Source organism: Schistosoma haematobium, chromosome 3 (genome assembly GCF_000699445.3).
Source record: "Schistosoma haematobium chromosome 3, whole genome shotgun sequence".
NCBI lineage: Eukaryota > Metazoa > Platyhelminthes > Trematoda > Strigeidida > Schistosomatidae > Schistosoma > Schistosoma haematobium.
Window position 1 is genome coordinate 4,277,117 of NC_067198.1, and position 16,968 is coordinate 4,294,084.

A 16,968-nucleotide genomic window follows, 5' to 3' on the forward strand; every position below is an offset into this window, starting at 1 on the left:
ACACAGAGCTATTTATTAGATATTAGATTGCAGTTAAATCTATTAAAAGGCATTTCAGAATCTTCAATAACCTGAGACACAGACAACTAACATCCTAAATGAAAATATGCTCAAACTGCATCCTCACTGCTCGGTCTACGACTAATAACTGCAGAGACTTTGGACACCAATCAAAGCTGCATTGGTGATGCGGCTAAAGTAAATGCAAAGATTCAATATATACGAATACAAATCAACACAATCACCTCACAATCATTCCTGATACTCCACATAAACATACTCACAGCCTCACTTCAAATTCCACAATACTGTTAAGCTCACTCTCTTCAACGGAGACGCAAAACTCGCAGACAAGGTACAAAGACGAGTGTCTGACTGGTTGGTGAAGTTGTCGAATGAATCCCACAGAGACAGATTCAGACACTTTGGATTATTCTTGCAGAGTTATAATGGAACAACTTGTGATGTGATAATGGCATTCAACCTACTATGTTCCCCAAGGTACTCAAAAGCGAATACCCTACCAGAACATCACCACCACGTCCCTCCAGTCAATCCCGACAAATTGCTCATCAAAAGGCAAAAGCTCAGACACTCTCTCGCCCCTTCTCATTCAGAGTTGTTATCATTCGGAATGCTCTTCCAGTCGAAGTGTCCCGAGACTCCTCATAGAGTGGCTTCGAGAGGAGATTTTATAAATGTCAACTAACCCATGGATTACAATCTCGTGCTTCGATAAGCTGTGCCTAGTACATGTCTCGTGAATTACTGTTATATCCTGACGAGAATTATGAATGGTAACTTTTGAGAACTGTTTATGGACCAACACCATATATAGCTAAACTATGCATATGCACGTTCCTCTTATTGTGAGCTTTATTTTGACCCCTAGACTATTATTATACGATTTACCGTCCTTGAGTTCTGTCAAGTCTATTAATTACTGTCTCCCACACTCACAGTCACTTTTGGTTATATCTTCGTACAAATGTTGTTTTCTATTTTGTGGTGTGATGCGGCCTGTTTGGTTTGTATATAAACCCAGTATGCTTGAAATACGTGATCCATATTTCGGAGGCTGAGATTGGTGTTCTGCACTTAACAGGTAGCGCTAGGCAGGAAGGAGGACCGATAAGAACCCTAGACTACTCGTACGGGTTTTATGCGTCATTGGTCCGGTTGATAATTCACTGTTCTGGAATTGGTGGTATCATTACATTATATGTTGGTAGAGGAACAGGACCACAAGTTATAACACTTACCTACGGTCATCATCACCATCACACGTCATTAACTTACTCCTATCTCGCCTATTCTTATCTCCGTTTCCCCTCTCATTCGGTTATTCCATACTGTCTGTATTACTAATCGGTTAACTGTTTAATTAGTCCTTGCAACAATCGTCCTCTCTCGGAATTCCAATTTCACTTTTTTGTTTTTACATCGAAACTGACAAACTAACCTCTTATTTTTTAATGTGATAGTTTTTGATATCCAGAAACCCTATTGCTCAAAGAAGAACACACTCACTCAGATTACACAATATACAAACCTATGAATATCTTGTGAACTAACTAGAATTAATGCAGTCGATTGATTGGAGTACCACTTACTGGATATTACCAAATACGTGGAACCGTAATGAAACAACAAGAAGGGCCCTCAAAAAATTATTTGGTTTATACGAGTCCGCCAAAAGATTATTCTATATGTTGAATATTGAACCCCGTCACAAAGATATTGTCTATTGGTATAGGCGCTATTTATGCCTTAAATGCAACTAACGGTAAAGCCTCTTACGCGTGCCGAGAAAGTAGTCCAGGTATGTTCTCATCCGTTCCTTAGACTTACTCTACGAAGGTGGATGATGATGCATACGTTTCAGATCTATTGGCTGCAGTGAAGTGTGCCTTTGATATTGATCCTGAGTATCAGCGCTTAGTCTTTAAAGGATGTCCTTTATTAGGTAGTTAACTAATAGTATCTATGTGACGTCCCAGACAAAGACAAGCCTCTACTAAATTATGAAATCAGGGATGGAGACAGACTTACCTTACTAACAAAAAGTGCACCACAACGAAGTGACTTTGAGTCTCTTTTGCGCAAGTATTTGGCTGAGAAACTTCCTGAAGTTAATCCGGATTTTGTGGTCCCGAAATTTCTTCAGGTAAGTTGATTAACCCAAGTGCTTCTCATGATATTAAAGTGTGTATCTGTCAAACCACAAGTACCAATGACATTGATCATTAACATTTGTCTCTTGTTTGTCATATATGTAATGTAGACATATATATATATTATATATATGGTCTCAAATATTCTCGCTTCAAATCTTTCTCGAACTCAGACATTCCCTTAATCAACTCAGTTCTTGACTTCACAAAGACATCGTGACTGCGAACTAGTTCTTTGGAATGCAGCGCTGCGTTCATTCTATGGGTGAAGTACTTCTGTGTAATAGATAATCTCCATTATCTATATTAATCAAAGCCGTGTGAATTGTTTATTAATCGGTCGATACTTCATGATTGGTACACAGTAATCTTGAGGAAACGTTTCGATACGGATGTTTTTAAGTATTAAGTTTGTATTTCTGTGCGGCAAAGCCCCAAGTAGTATATATAGAAGAAATTTCATTGGACGTAATCTTAGTTATAGTGTAAAGTCAACACATTACTTCGTCTTATCATTGTAAAAGTCCACAAACCTGACATACTGAAAGTACGATTTTTCAGTAGTGTCGTCCCACTAGCTGTACATAACGTAAAGTTCGGTACATATGCATCTTTTCAAGTTAACATACCACGCAGCACAAGAAAATGTCAGTTGTATAAGTTGTAACAGCATTAGTGGGTTGGTACTAATTTATGAGTGAACCAATAAGATCTAAGATAGAAAGTCCTGGATATTTGGCTCGAAATCTATCCATCTATTTGGTTAGATAGCATTTTAACACTATAGTTGATGACAACCCCAACATTAATTACTAATCTTAACTTTAACTGTAGATTCTGATATATAACTCTCTTTTGACCCTTGTAAGTGGTTTTTCACCAAGGTCACTGGCATTGTCCAAAGATCGTCCATAAATTATAGTCTCTCAGGTATGTTATCCAGTTCCCATCCACTGATTGCAGTTTTCATACGGACCCCAACCGGATAGTCTGTCTACCAAACATAACTCAGACCAACAGTCACAGACTAATGCTGTTGTGGTTTGGCCTCTCTTAGTTTCCTAAACTACTCCGACACCAACCTTCATTGCACTTCAAGTTAGGAAATATTTGGGTATATATCCGGGAATTCGGAGATTTACAACCAAACCTATCAATTTCCCACTCTAATCACTATCACTAGCGACGAAAAATGTAATTAAATGACGTGAATAAGTCTCCCCAGTCAGTATAAACATTAAGTGAGCCACTTGGCATTCAAACTCAACTCCTCCCAGGTTATGTATGCCTTAATAATTACTACGTCATCAACAGTGGTTAATGTTGATTTCTACGGATGGTACTTTTAGGATGACTTGGTGTCACGTAAAAATTGTGAGCAAAATACTTAAGAACCGTCTATTAGACTAACTTATTTTCATGTGAGATTATACACGTAAATTCAACTTTCTTTTCTATTTCAAATTTCACAAGTTTATTAGTATATACTGGCCTCACTCAAGCGATTTCATTTTGTGCTTTTTTGTAGGCATTGTCTGCCAGATTAAATTCCATGAGTCTCAGTGACATCGAAAATTTGGCAAGTGTGTGGCCTCCATCTGGATAAAGTAGAGTTCAGAAAGTGTTGACATCATATGTCCATAGATTTTCTGTTTCCAGCTAGCCCTGAATCTTGTACAATGAACATCAATCTCTCATATAAATAAGCGATGTATGTATAAATTCAAAGTTATCGTGTATGTAATGTTTCCGCAAAATATATGCTTGGGGTTATAATTACTGTTACGATATATCGCTGGTTGTGGCATCACCCCAACTGGTCGATCCATGTATTTGTACCAAGTTCTGATTTGTTAAGGAATAAACTAGCCAGTATTAGTTAGTTTCTGTCTAGTCTTTATTTGCTGCAACAGAAATAGCGATTTGTAGCCTATATTTCAGTTGAAGCAACTTGAAACGTTACGTTGTATTTTCTTCTATTGTTCGTAAATGCTTTGAGAAAAGTTTTGGGCGTGTAATTATAATGTGGTACTCAATATTAGCAAGTCTTAAACAGAGTCTGTATAACGCCATTTTTGAGAGATGGCTAACATCACTAATCCTCACAATGATAGGAATTTACAGCCCTCTGCTCAACTCCGTATGTTTATCGTTCACTTTTTAGCTTATAGAAACTTGAGACCATAACTTGTTTTCTGAACCCAGATGTTTGTAAAGTTTTCTGATGTAAAGCGTTGAAGTTGTGCACTCAACAAACCCATCGTTTTAAACTACTTGCACTCTTGTAACAAGTTGGCAACCAGTTTAAGGACCTACTGCAAATCAGTCCGGTTGCCTTATAATTGAGTGCGGATCCGTGCACTTTGCAAGTATTATTGACTGTGATAGCCTATTTATTTACTTATTTGAACACATAAATATTGGAACAAGAGGGCGCCAATATATATGCGCCCGGGCAGTATCACAGCCCACACACAAATATGATGAACTGCCTATAATTATAATTATGGATAGCCTATGTACGCATTTGTTGAAATAACCAACAATTTTGAATAACGTTGGAGGAAAACAATTTTGTTTACAAATAGACATATTAAGGAAGTAATTTGTCTTAAATGAAACAACCTCGAAGTAATGAATAAATCATATGTACTGTTAATATAATTATACATCTCTTAGTTACTGTATGCTCGAAAATCCCGTTCGTTAAGTGAATATTTAAAGTAATATAGTGTATGTGTGATGATTTGAAGTGTTTGAATTATTATACGAATTAGGAATCCCAAAAATTAACGCACTTTAACCAAGAAGAACTAGGTGTATTTGGAATTCGAAATCAGGCAGTCGTCAAGGACAGAAGAATCATTAGTTCATGCACACACCACAGTATGGTAGGTAAACAAACTTCTTGGGGATCTTTTAAACTTTGGATAGTTTGATAGAGTTCACCTGGGCCTTTAAGAGTTCGTTAGTAACGCTTTCTTGCTGCCACAGGTGGGTCGAATTCGACTATAAGGCGTATCAGTCTCCCCAATATTGCAGATATGCTTTGCCAAAGAGTTCTGTCTAGCATGAAATCTAGTTTACAGTCTTCATATCTGTTGCGTTCTTCCATCTGAAGAATCGTTTCTCATCACCAAACCTGAGTAGCTCTAAAGGCTGAATAGCACGTTACCCACTACTCAGCAATCTATTGGTATAAATGTGTTTTTTTTTTCGTCAAGAGACAAAAAATCCAATTCGCTGGCCATTCTTGCTCGTACTGCGAAAAATTCCGAAGTAAAAGAAAGTGTAAATCAGTAAAAGTATAGACAATACAAGTGTTTAATTGTTATCACTTGTAAATTTACAGTTCCTAAATAACATAAGTTGAGGTCTTTGTTCATAGTAACTAAAAAATGGTTTCCAAATCCTAAAAGTAATCTTTGCATTGTGACAAAATTTGGATTTATGATGACAACAAAAGGTTGATGAGGAGCCTTCCTGACAATTCAAATAGTCTAGTGAAACTTTAACTTTTCCTGTTAATGAGTTGATATTAGCCTAACGTTTCATGAGATTCTGTGTGAAGGAAATTTGCACGCATTTGTCAAAATCCAAAACATGTAGGGGTATGTATATACAAAGCCTTTTTTACCGATTGTCGTTAGATTTGATCGGGTTTCTTTGTCTAGTTCGGTTATAAAAAGATTTCACATGACAAGTTGCTTATGAAAACACCAGTGAAGTGATCCTAGAAGGGCTCACTCCACTAAATCGTTATCTATATTTAAATCCTGTCATAGTTTGTGTTACAAATACTGTTTTCAAAACTAAAGGTCTCCATGAGTTGACACAGTATTAATATTTTGCAATGACGCAGTGTAAACAAGACATAGTAATGTATTATAGGCATTATTGTGTAAACTTTGTGATTATTTATATGGAAATAAAGTGACACTTAAATACAATTCAATTACTAATTTCGAAATCGTATTGTCTAAAAGTAATCATCGCAAAAGCTTGAGCACGAAATACAATCCCCACAATATTGAGTTGTAAAGTCTACCAACACTTGTTTTATGGCTTAATAAGCATAACTAGAAACTGTAACTCGTGAATATGATGAATTCTATTGGTAACTGGCTAGTTTAATATGACTAAACGGATATTCAGTATATTAACCAACAGAAAACAAACTAGCTGTTAATTATCCAATAAAATGCTAGTGAGGGAAACATGTGCAATTAAATAATGTTTAGGCATGAATATTGGCTAAATAATAATGATTTTCATTCACAGAGCATGTGAAAATTATGGCAGAACATTGTTTTGCATTCTTGACTTTTACACAGACTCAGATTGATAGACTAACAAGCTACCGACTAGATAAGTCTCTGAGTTATTCATTTAATTTAGTACTTTCCCATAAAATTCTGGTTAAGCATGATTATTATGACCGAGCAAGTAAATATTTTGTCCCACAAAAAACAAAGATAAGAACTTGATAATTCTTTTGAAATTCTCCCAAATATATCTAGCATTCAAGTTCCTAATAACTATTTAGTAGTTCTGTTTTGAATGTTGTTTAATAACATATTTTATAGAACATAGAAGCACCCACCCATGCTATAAACCTCTGCCACCACAGTATGTTGCTGAAACCAGGCTTTAAAAGACCAGGTCGATATTCTATGAATACGTTGTTAATATTTGGAGTTATTAATTATACCAGTATAACGTTACTTGCTGGTTAGATATTTACCATTGGGAATTCGACAATGGTACAGTCTAATAGAATTCGACTACTGTGAAGAGCTCTTACAGAGATTTATGAAAATACATAAAATCGATGTTTGCGTCTACAGATTTCGTACACCACTCACTCGATGTAAGTCCAAGTAATCCTGCCTTCACTTCTTTATCAAAAGTAATTGTTCGTAGAATTTTTCGCATCAAAAATATAGTTTGACTTTCTCATCTTTTCATTAAAAAACTAAGTATTGTGCAACTACGCGTTTCCCTAAAAAGAGAGATTGAATTAATATACTCAATTTATAGATGTGATAGATCTAAATCGACAGTTATTCTCAAGCATGAGTTCGTATTCTTGTTGCATTTTAGAAAATTAGGTCACAGCTTGTCATTCTTTAATTATTCTACTTACTGATGGAAATAATAGGGAAGATAAATATGTATTGATTACGATAATAATTTATTTGATCTGTACTATGTAGAATAGCTTTTCTCAGAATTACTAAAGCGACTAAGCTGATTCTTCTGGATCATAAACAACCGTGTTATACTCCTATATTTCTCGGTACTTCTTCGCCATGTGTCGAAACAAGGTCTTTAGCGCACAATCCCCTTTTTTTTAATCAATTACATGATTTGATGTGATTAGATCCACTTCGCAGTTAACGGTTTCTAGTACTTCAGTATTCTAAACAACCAATTCATCAGAATAGTTGGAGCTTACAAATTACACCGACGGGAGTTATCAAACCGGATAACAGATTTTCCATTTTAACAACTCAATCCCATTAAAAACTCTCATTATTGTGTAGTTGCATGCTACTTGAGAAAATAATGGAGATCCCAATATCCTTATATTGGAGAAGCCGCGATAGAAGATTTTGGGGAAATGGCACAAGAACCTCAGAATCTTATAACATTGGGGGAACCCGTCTATAATTAATGATAAAATCCCAAAGATTTTTGAAATTATGGGTTTCCCCCAAAATTTTCTGCAATTTTGGGTTTTTCCTCAAAATTTGCGACAACTTTGTGGAAACCAATCAAAAATGTGACCAAACCCCAATTTTCTTACACATTTTGGGGACATTCTGCACGAATTGGAGATATCCCCAATACTGTATTCGAAACCACCCCAAGACCGCCGATTGTACAGGAAAGCCTGTCAACTTAATAACATGTATCCAAAAGTTACTAGGCACCTATTCAACTGTTTTAGCTAAGTGAATACAGTCTCAAAGCAAGTAGACCAGTTGGTAATAAAAACCGATCTATCGCGATAGATAAGCATTGCCGTAATTAGAAAGACGTGTTATGAATGACGATGTTTATTAAAGTTTTAAAAAGTACAAATTATCAAATAACTTTCAATTTTTAACAATTGCTTGTGTGTATTGGTCAAGTACATCAGGTTGGTACTAAACTTTCATTGAGTGTTCTACAGAAAGAAAAAAGATAACCTATACTACAAACGCAGTATCAAAACAGTTAGATTGCTAATAGTAGACAAACGAATGCCCTACATCATAGAAATCATCCAACCTATGCATCCACATTGTGTACCAATGGTATAACAACCTCCTGGCAATGGCCCGTGGTCTTAATATTATGGCTAACTGCCATCTCAAGATCCTTGTGAAACCGGACCACGGGTACAGGCACTTCCCCTATGCTGTACTTATTTACCTTCGCATCCACAAAGTGTATGTAGACACGCTTTGTCGTGTTGATAGGCGTCAGCCACTCTTTACACCAATTAATTATAATATTTAAGTCTGTCTGAAGTGTGCATGCATCTCATTCAAATCGTTATGCATTTTCATTGTAATTGCCAATTCATTGTTATTTGAAAAGATCTGCAAAAGAAACAGGTGATGTATTATTAATAAGGCGTGTGTTCAATCGCAAGTTCACTGGCAATCAAACACACTTCCTTAACATTTAATTAGTTCCCCATATAGGAAGTAAGCTTATTCACAATATAACTTTTATTGAAAAATAAGTAGGACATAAAAAACATTTCACGGACTACTTCATTCAGCCATGCACGTTCGGCTATTGAGAATAAAAATAATCTAACTGTGAATCCTTATGTGTAAAAAAACAAAAGAAGTTACAACGATATCTGAATGACATGCTTTGGCAAAGCCAAATACTTGACGCTTAACTCACGGTTATGTTCGTTAAGACAGTCGACTGGAACTATAGAACAATAGGGAAGTTATCACTTTAAATTAGTACATACCTGATCTTGTTTCCTCCTATGACGCTTCATCAGTTTGTCTCTGATGTCGTGAAAATAACCTTGTGTCGCGATATCGTACAGTTTCGCAAGGTCTTTTTCTTTGACAGATGATGACGAAAAGCGACTTGTTAATGCACCTGAAGTTTAAATAATAGATATAGGTTACTTCGTATGCAGCCGTAAAACCGGCATTTCTGAAGTGCTCGTTTTGAAGAAGTGCCAAGTAGCGTGAAATTGCTGGCAACCTCAGGTGTCATGAGGTACGACAAAATATATCGCATTGAGGTTTTAGGATTATTATCCATTAACCTCGTTACCATGGCCATCTGTAATACAAACAAATTATTAAATTATTGTTGTTGACTTACAAATCTGTCCCTCATTTCTTTCTGCTGCAAATCAGTGTCCAACATCTGCAGTTCCTCTTCAGATGACAAAGGGAACTGCTGACTTGATAGTCCACAATCGAAATGATGCGGATTTTCGCGTTCACTGAGCTTTGCTAATAGCAGCTTTACATTTTTACTCAAGTCAATAATAGCTGACGATATGTTCTGCATCATCGTATACAACCTATCAAATCTAATAAACTCCACTTGATTGTACAGGTGACTTACTGGGCCGCTAAAGCACAATCTAAGTGCTTAGATTCTAATGTTGACGGTGATGTACCTAATGGTGTCGAACTAATTCATAAAAATCCAAATGGTAATGAAACGTACTTGGCAATTGGCGAGGTGACTCTATCAAACAACCGAAATCTCGGATATTGTACGTGGCTGTTTCCAGCCTGCATCTCGGCAACATCCATGTCTTCTGAATTGTAAAGAAATCCTTCTTTACGCTTCAATGCACCTTCAGGAAATGTTAGTACATTAACGTCATTACATCCTATAGGAAATATATTAACGTTTTACACTTCGTATACATACCATTATTATCTAGAAGCCTTTGATTGCTGCACCTAGTGGACGGTGCAACAGTTGAAGGATTCTCATTACAATTAATTTCTCTCTCGACTGCTATCAACTAAACATATACCACTGTTAAAGTCGATTACCTTTGATTGCGCTTTCATTAGCAAACTCACTGAACGAAAGAAAGTCATATTTTTTCATTAAAGCAGCTCTCATTTTATTCCATCTTCTGTTATAAGTGGATCTATGACAGCCAAGGGAACGTGATAAGTTTACAGTGGCCCTACGTCTACGAACATTCTCACTGACTTCAACAGAACTCATAGTATTGGCCTAACAAGGTTATCAGTTATAATGGACATGAAAATCGGAGAGCGTCACTCACCTGCATGGCAACGCTTCAAGGGTATCGTTAACTGATGGAGGTTGCGAGCACTCGAAGGTCAAGCCGTCGCAAGATGATTGGTGCGTCGCATCGACAATTCGTGAAGTTTCTCAAAAGCGGTCAAATCAATACATTTTTAGATTTGAATTGAGTTCAGCCACACTATGTCTGATAACGTTCATTCTTCAAGTGACGAAGACGATGCCATCGTGATGATACATGATATAGGACGAATCTTCAATGATATTATGTTATGTCGAAGATTTACGAGTTGGGACAATTTTGAGACCTGTTTGAAAGAAGTCCCAAGCAACACAAAAAAAGGGAATTAAAGGGGACGAAATCGTAAATAAAGGGGAAATGTCGCTTTTTCCATCTTACGTCGTGTATTTGGGGAAATTTGTCGACAACTCTACGTAACGTACAGTATTTGAATGAACCGCATCCAGAACATAAGTTTTCATAAACTTCGGCGAACTAAGCCACCACTTAATAAAAAAACAAAACTATTGTCATAAAAACAAGGTACAAAATACGGAACCAGGAATTAGGTTGATACGCATATGCACTGACTACGTTTGTTGTTTAGCTAAAGTGTTCAGACATGCTTGGGAGCCATCACAGAAAACCTAAGTGATGCAGGTGAGTGACGCTCTCCGATTTTCATGTTCATTGTAACTGATAACCTTGTTAGGCCAATACTATGAGTTCTGTTGAAATCAGTGAGAATGTTCATAGACGTAGGGCCACTGTGAACTTGTCACGTTCCCTTGGCTGTCATAGATCCACTTATAACAGAAGATGGAATAAAATGAGAGCTGCTTTAATGAAAAAATATGACTTCCTTTCGTCCAGTGAGTTTGCTAATGAAAGCACCGTAAAAGGTAACTGAGTTCAACAATATTGTTTATTAAATTGATAGAAGGAAAGAGAAAAATCAGCTGTAATGACAGTACTTCAACTATTACACCATCCACTAGCAACATCAATCAAAGGCTTTCAGATAATAGTAGTATGTACATAAAATTCATACGTGAATATAGTTATTGTAGGATGTACTGAAGTGAACTTGTGCTCTCAAAAGTTCGTGAATCGCAAAGAACTGATGAACGACTTTATGATGTATATAATGTCAAATACATCTCTGAGCATAGGAGATGCTGATCGGGTTCTGTATGGTCTACGATTTCTTATCACGGACATACTGAAAAGCATCAGAGGTGTCCTAAAGACGTGTGCAAGTGTTCAACCAAAGTTCATCGGCAGTGGGGTTTACTACCATCTAGGATTGAAAACCAATCTGCTAAGATGCGTTGAGCTTTGGTTGTGTACTATTGATTTTGATTCTTTAAATTTATATATCAATATAGATGGACTTTCTATATCTAGAAGCTCCAATCAACAGTTAGGGACTATACTAGGACGGATAATTGCCCCGAGGTTTAGTGACGTGTTCATGATAGGGATCTACGGAGGGAATAGTAAACCGGTAGAATTCAACGAATTTTCTGCGGACACAATTTCTGAAACAAAAGAAACGACAGACGTGGGTCTTTTTAGTGTCAAGTTTAATAAATGCATAGCTATTAGGTTGGCGGATGTTATATATGACGCACCTGCTCGTTCTTGTGTTAGGTACACGGTAAATCATAACAGTAAGGCAGGTTGCGATAGGTGTACTGTACTTGGGAGACGGCTGGAGGGTAAGACGACCTTTCCAATTGGGGTATATACTTTAAGAACGGACGACACCTTCCGTCGTCAGACTCAATCTACTCACCATCAAAGACATTCTATAATGGAGACGCTTTCTATTAATATGATTATAACTTTTCCTCTAGATCCTATGCACATGGTGTACCTTGGTGTTACAAAAAAACTAGTTAACTTATGGATAGATTTAGCACGCCGAAGACTGCAGAACCTTAACTCATGTGCAATTAGGGAAATAAATAATTTAATATCAGGTTGCGTGACAAGTACTCCTTCTGACTTCCCCCGTAAATGCCGTACACTAGACTTCGTATCGGCATGGAAAGCTTCTGAATGTACGTTGTTCCTTCTGTATTTAGGCCCGGTGATTCTTGAAAAAACATTACCACAACCTTTTTATCTTAATTTCCGGCGTTTAGCGTTATCCATGTACCTGCTGGCACATCCCAAATTACATAATACTGTTGTAGAAACCGCCAGAATAGATTTACTAAGCTTCCTGAATGAATACGAATGGTGTTATGGGTCTGAAAACGTAGTTTACAATGTGCATTCGTTACAGCACCTCCCTGACGACGTTCGTGCACATGGACCTTTAGATAGTTTTTCAGCCTTTCCATTCGAGTCTTACATGAGACATAGTGGGTTTGCAGTGCTACCCTGTGGTCATATTCTGTATGCACATTCTAAAGATTTAATTCGCGGAGCTATGTGTGTGTTCCTTTGTCTCTATAAGGTTTGTAGACCTACTTCGACATATCAACCGGTGGAATAGGAAATACATAATGGACCAGGTTCTTCGTGCGCTGGACCACATGTCAATCTCGACAAAGAGTGATGATCTGCTGGAGAAGTTCACTAACAAATACCACTCAATCCATACTCTCAGTGAACCTTTGGCAAGTAAAATCATCCGTTCATGCCTCGAAGCAGCGGTGCCTCGTTTTTTCGACGTTTATGGTCATAAAGGGGTTCAGAACATGTCGTCAGCTATCAGTGACTTGACTAAAACGATGCACAACGTATCCTCGGCCATTAGTGACTTGAATATTAATGTAAAGCAATTACCATCTAAGTCTAATGAACGTGAAGAACCGCATCATTTCGATTGCGGACTATCAAGTCAGCAGTTCCCTTTGTCATCTGAAGAGGAACGTTCCTCTTCAGAAACTTTGCCTTACCTTACGGCTCTATAGTTACAGTCATCAGTGTTAACGGACATAACCGTAAGTTTCGCACAAAGTATTTTGCTGTGCCAAAGCCTGTCATTCAGATGTCCTTGTTACTTGTTGTTTTTTGGACATTTCAGAATTCACAGGAACACTGTTTTAATTCTCAACAGCCGAACATACGTGGCTGAAGGCAAACGTCCGTTCAGTTTCTTTTTGTTATGCGGAATTTTTAGTAAACATTTTTTGGTGGCACAGCTTACCTTTTTACTAGCATTGGAAGCTACTGAAGTGTTGAGAAAGTGCGTTTGATTGTTAGTGAACTAGTGATTAAACGCACATTCCTTATAAATAATACATCACCTGTTCTTTCTTTTGCAGATATTGTCAAATAACAATAAATAAGCATTTACAGTGGAAGTGAAAAACAATCTATGCTGAATCTTCAGCTATAATGTTGTACAATAATAAGCTTTTCCTTTTAAGTAAAATTTTTAAAAGTATACTGGTTTTCCAGTGCATTTGACTTTATTTTTGGTCTGTTGTTGAAACAAAAGGCGAACATTGGAGACCTTTGGGGTTATGCCAATGGATCAGAAATAAACAGTTATGTGTGTACTTAGGCGAAAAGTAGTCGATTCGGCAGATATTTAGGTGAAAAGTAGGCAAATCCGCGGATATTTGGGCGAAAATTCGACAATTCAGTGGATATTTAGGCGAAAAGTCGGTTATTTATCGACAAAGCGGGTAAAAGGGGTAAATCCGCATTATTTCCTACGGACAGGCGAAAAAGGCGACATTCTGGCGCATTTTCCCCTTTATTTCCTCTTTTTTGGTTGTTTGGGACTGCAGATGCTGAACACTGATTTGCAGCAGAAAGAAATGAGGGACAGATTTGTAAGTCAACAACAATAATTTAATAATTTGTTTGTATTACAGATGGCCATGGTAACGAGGTTAATGGATAATAATCCTAAAACCTCAATGCGATATATATTGTCGTACCTCATGACACCTGAGGTTGCCAGCAATTTCACGCTACTTGGCACTTCTTCAAAACGAGCACTTCAGAAATGCCGGTTTTACGGCTGCATACGAAGTAACCTATATCTATTATTTAAACTTCAGGTGCATTAACAAATCGCTTTTCGTCATCATCTGTCAAAGAAAAAGACCTTGCGAAACTGTACGATATCGCGACACAAGGTTATTTTCACGACATCAGAGACAAACTGATGAAGCGTCATAGGAGGAAACAAGATCAGGTATGTACTAATTTAAAGTGATAACTTCCCCATTGTTCTATAGTTCCAGTCGACTGTCTTAACGAACATAACCGTGAGTCAAGCGTCAAGTATTTGGCTTTGCCAAAGCATGTCATTCAGATATCGTTGTAACTTCTTTTGTTTTTTTACACATAAGGATTCACAGTTAGATTATTTTTATTCTCAATAGCCGAACGTGCATGGCTGAATGAAGTAGTCCGTGAAATGTTTTTTATGTCCTACTTATTTTTCAATAAAAGTTATATTGTGAGTAAGCTTACTTCCTATATGGGGAACTAATTAAATGTTAAGGAAGTGTATTTGATTGCCAGTGAACTTGCGACTAAACACACGCCTTATTAATAATACATCACCTGTTTCTTTTGCAGATCTTGGCTTTGCCAAAGCATGTCATTCAGATATCGTTGTGAATTTTTCTTTTTTTTTACTTCAGAATTCACGGGACGACTACCTAAATTCTCAATAGCTGAACGAACTAGGCTGAAGGGACTAGTCCGTGCAATTTTCTTTATGTTCTACCTCATTTTTAATAAACAATTTTTGGTAAAAGAGCTTACTTTATGACTTACATGGGAAGCTATAAAAGTGTTGAGAATGTGTGTTTGAGTGTCAGTGAACTTTTGTTTAAATGCACATTCCTTATAGATAATACATCACCTGTTCCTTATTTTGCAGATAATTTCAAATAACAATGAATTAGCAATTGCAATGTATATGCAAAACAATCGATGCTGAAGCTTCTGCCCTAATGTTGTACGCTAATTCGCTTTTCCTTATAAATAATTTTTTTAATATACCGGTTTTCAAGTGCATTGCAGTTTTATTTTGATCTGTTGTTGAAGATAAAAGCGACCATAGGAGACCTTTGGGGTGATGACAATGGATCGAAAATAGGGAGTTCCGTGTTTATTTAGCCGAAAAGTAGACAATTAAGCGTATAAGCAGGCAATTCCGCGGAAATTTTGGCAAAAATTCGACAATTCGGCGAGAATTTAGGCGAAAAGTCGGCAATTTGTCGACAAAGCGGCAAAAAAGGGGGAAATCCGCAGTATGTTGTTGATACTTCACAACAACGTTGCGCTTGTGAGCGCTTTAATGACTACATGCTGCCGCGTAGTCACATTTTGTATGCAAATCCCAAGGATCTAACTCGTGGAGGTGTGTAGACAAGGAACTACATAATGAACTTGGCTCTCCGTGCGTTGGACAACGTGTCAATCTCTCAGGGAGTGAAGATCTGCTGAAGATGTTCACTAATAACTACTACACAACCTTCTTAATGAACATCTGGCCGGTAAACTTATCCGTTCATGCCTCGAGGCCGCGGAAGACGTATGTGCAGAAGTTATGAGTTCACTCGGTGTTAATGATGAAGCTACATCTCCAGAATGCATTGTTTTAACTGACCATAACTATGCTTTTTGATAACAAGAAGTTCTAACGTTCAAATCTATTCAGTTTTACATAAATTCATTTATATAGCCATCAAGTTGTTTTTACAGCGTTACGGTAGGCAGTGTACTATGCAGTCTTATGTGGCTGTGAAACAGGGATGTTGGTTCGCATTGATGTGTAACGCTTACCATGGTGGCACACACATGATTAGTCGTAAAGGCCTATTACCGAATACTGTAACCTTGAGTATGCTGTACTATACCACTAGAGGAAATTTCGAACTATCGTACCGTTGAGAAATCATACAGCGGTTAACTTTTGCCGTCATTAAGCTGATTTTGCATTTATTCATTTTCTTCAGTTAGCTTGGCAAAGTGAACGCAGTTCCAAAGCAATTAAACTATAATAACAAGAACCGGTCTATCGCGATGCATAAGCATTCCTGTAATTAAAGGACTGATGCGTTATAAGTGAAGATGTTTATTGAAGCTTAAGAAAAGTATAAATTATCCATCAGTAAATATCTCCTAATTCTCAACGATTGCTCATGCATATTGGTGAAGTACATCAGGTTGGTGTTGAATTTTCATTGACAGTGTTCTGCAGGAAGAAAGAAAAAGTTACTCTTCTGTTTTAAAAACGCAGTATCAAAGCAGCCAAATTGCTTATAGTAGACAAACGAATGTTTTATTTCATGGCAGTCATCCAGATTTGGTTCCTAAGCTCTTCTAGTACCCCCCCCCCAGAATAGATCGACACAGCGATCTGAACACGACAGAAAAGGTACAAAAATTTAGGAAACACATCACTCTAACGGTTCGTTTATATATAGAAAATCTGGGGTATTTATGGTATTTAGATGTCCTTGGGTTTCCCGGAGAATCTGGGATGCTACTAAACATAATAGCAGTATAAGTAATCATCCGATCAGAAGCTCGACATGTGACTTT

General features: G+C 37.1%; 3 protein-coding genes across 7 annotated transcripts; 2 read left to right on the top strand and 1 right to left on the bottom strand.

Annotated features, from left to right (window-relative positions):
* Window positions 1–1,774: 1,774 nt before the first annotated feature.
* Window positions 1,775–3,930, top strand: UBL4A (Ubiquitin-like protein 4A; the record flags this gene model as incomplete). Its single annotated transcript, XM_012938762.3, has 4 exons — window positions 1,775–1,822; window positions 1,861–1,966; window positions 2,001–2,167; window positions 3,703–3,930. The coding sequence occupies 4 exons, from the start codon at window positions 1,775–1,777 to the stop codon at window positions 3,778–3,780; spliced, it is 399 nt and encodes a 132-aa protein (XP_012794216.1). The 3' UTR covers window positions 3,781–3,930.
* Window positions 3,931–7,423: 3,493 nt separating this feature from the next.
* On the bottom strand, window positions 7,424–10,980 carry MS3_00004847 (uncharacterized protein). Of its 3 annotated transcripts, none has more exons than XM_051212815.1 (11): window positions 10,456–10,980; window positions 10,358–10,403; window positions 10,214–10,314; window positions 10,086–10,175; window positions 9,876–10,044; window positions 9,771–9,839; window positions 9,522–9,735; window positions 9,320–9,479; window positions 9,154–9,290; window positions 9,081–9,110; window positions 7,424–8,346 (listed from the first exon to the last, which is right to left on the bottom strand). In XM_051212815.1, exons 3-11 carry the CDS (start codon window positions 10,284–10,286, stop codon window positions 8,335–8,337), a joined length of 954 nt encoding a protein of 317 aa, XP_051068734.1. In that variant the 5' UTR covers window positions 10,287–10,314; window positions 10,358–10,403; window positions 10,456–10,980; the 3' UTR covers window positions 7,424–8,334. The 3 variants fall into 3 exon arrangements, with proteins under 3 accessions (XP_051068734.1, XP_051068736.1, XP_051068735.1); XM_051212817.1 differs by having other exon boundaries at window positions 10,086–10,182; XM_051212816.1 differs by having other exon boundaries at window positions 7,424–9,110; window positions 10,086–10,172; window positions 10,214–10,403.
* Window positions 10,981–11,205: 225 nt separating this feature from the next.
* MS3_00004848 (uncharacterized protein) lies at window positions 11,206–16,094 on the top strand. 3 transcript variants are annotated; one of them, XM_051212818.1, is made up of 7 exons: window positions 11,206–11,339; window positions 11,378–11,464; window positions 11,499–13,394; window positions 13,719–14,234; window positions 14,277–14,436; window positions 14,466–14,602; window positions 14,646–16,094. In XM_051212818.1, exons 1-3 carry the CDS (start codon window positions 11,267–11,269, stop codon window positions 12,941–12,943), a joined length of 1,605 nt encoding a protein of 534 aa, XP_051068737.1. In that variant the 5' UTR covers window positions 11,206–11,266; the 3' UTR covers window positions 12,944–13,394; window positions 13,719–14,234; window positions 14,277–14,436; window positions 14,466–14,602; window positions 14,646–16,094. The 3 variants fall into 3 exon arrangements, with proteins under 3 accessions (XP_051068737.1, XP_051068738.1, XP_051068739.1); XM_051212819.1 differs by having other exon boundaries at window positions 11,238–11,339; window positions 11,378–11,467; window positions 11,508–14,234; XM_051212820.1 differs by having other exon boundaries at window positions 11,238–11,339; window positions 11,381–14,234; window positions 14,646–14,675; window positions 15,057–16,094.
* The last annotated feature ends 874 nt before the right edge of the window (window positions 16,095–16,968 follow it).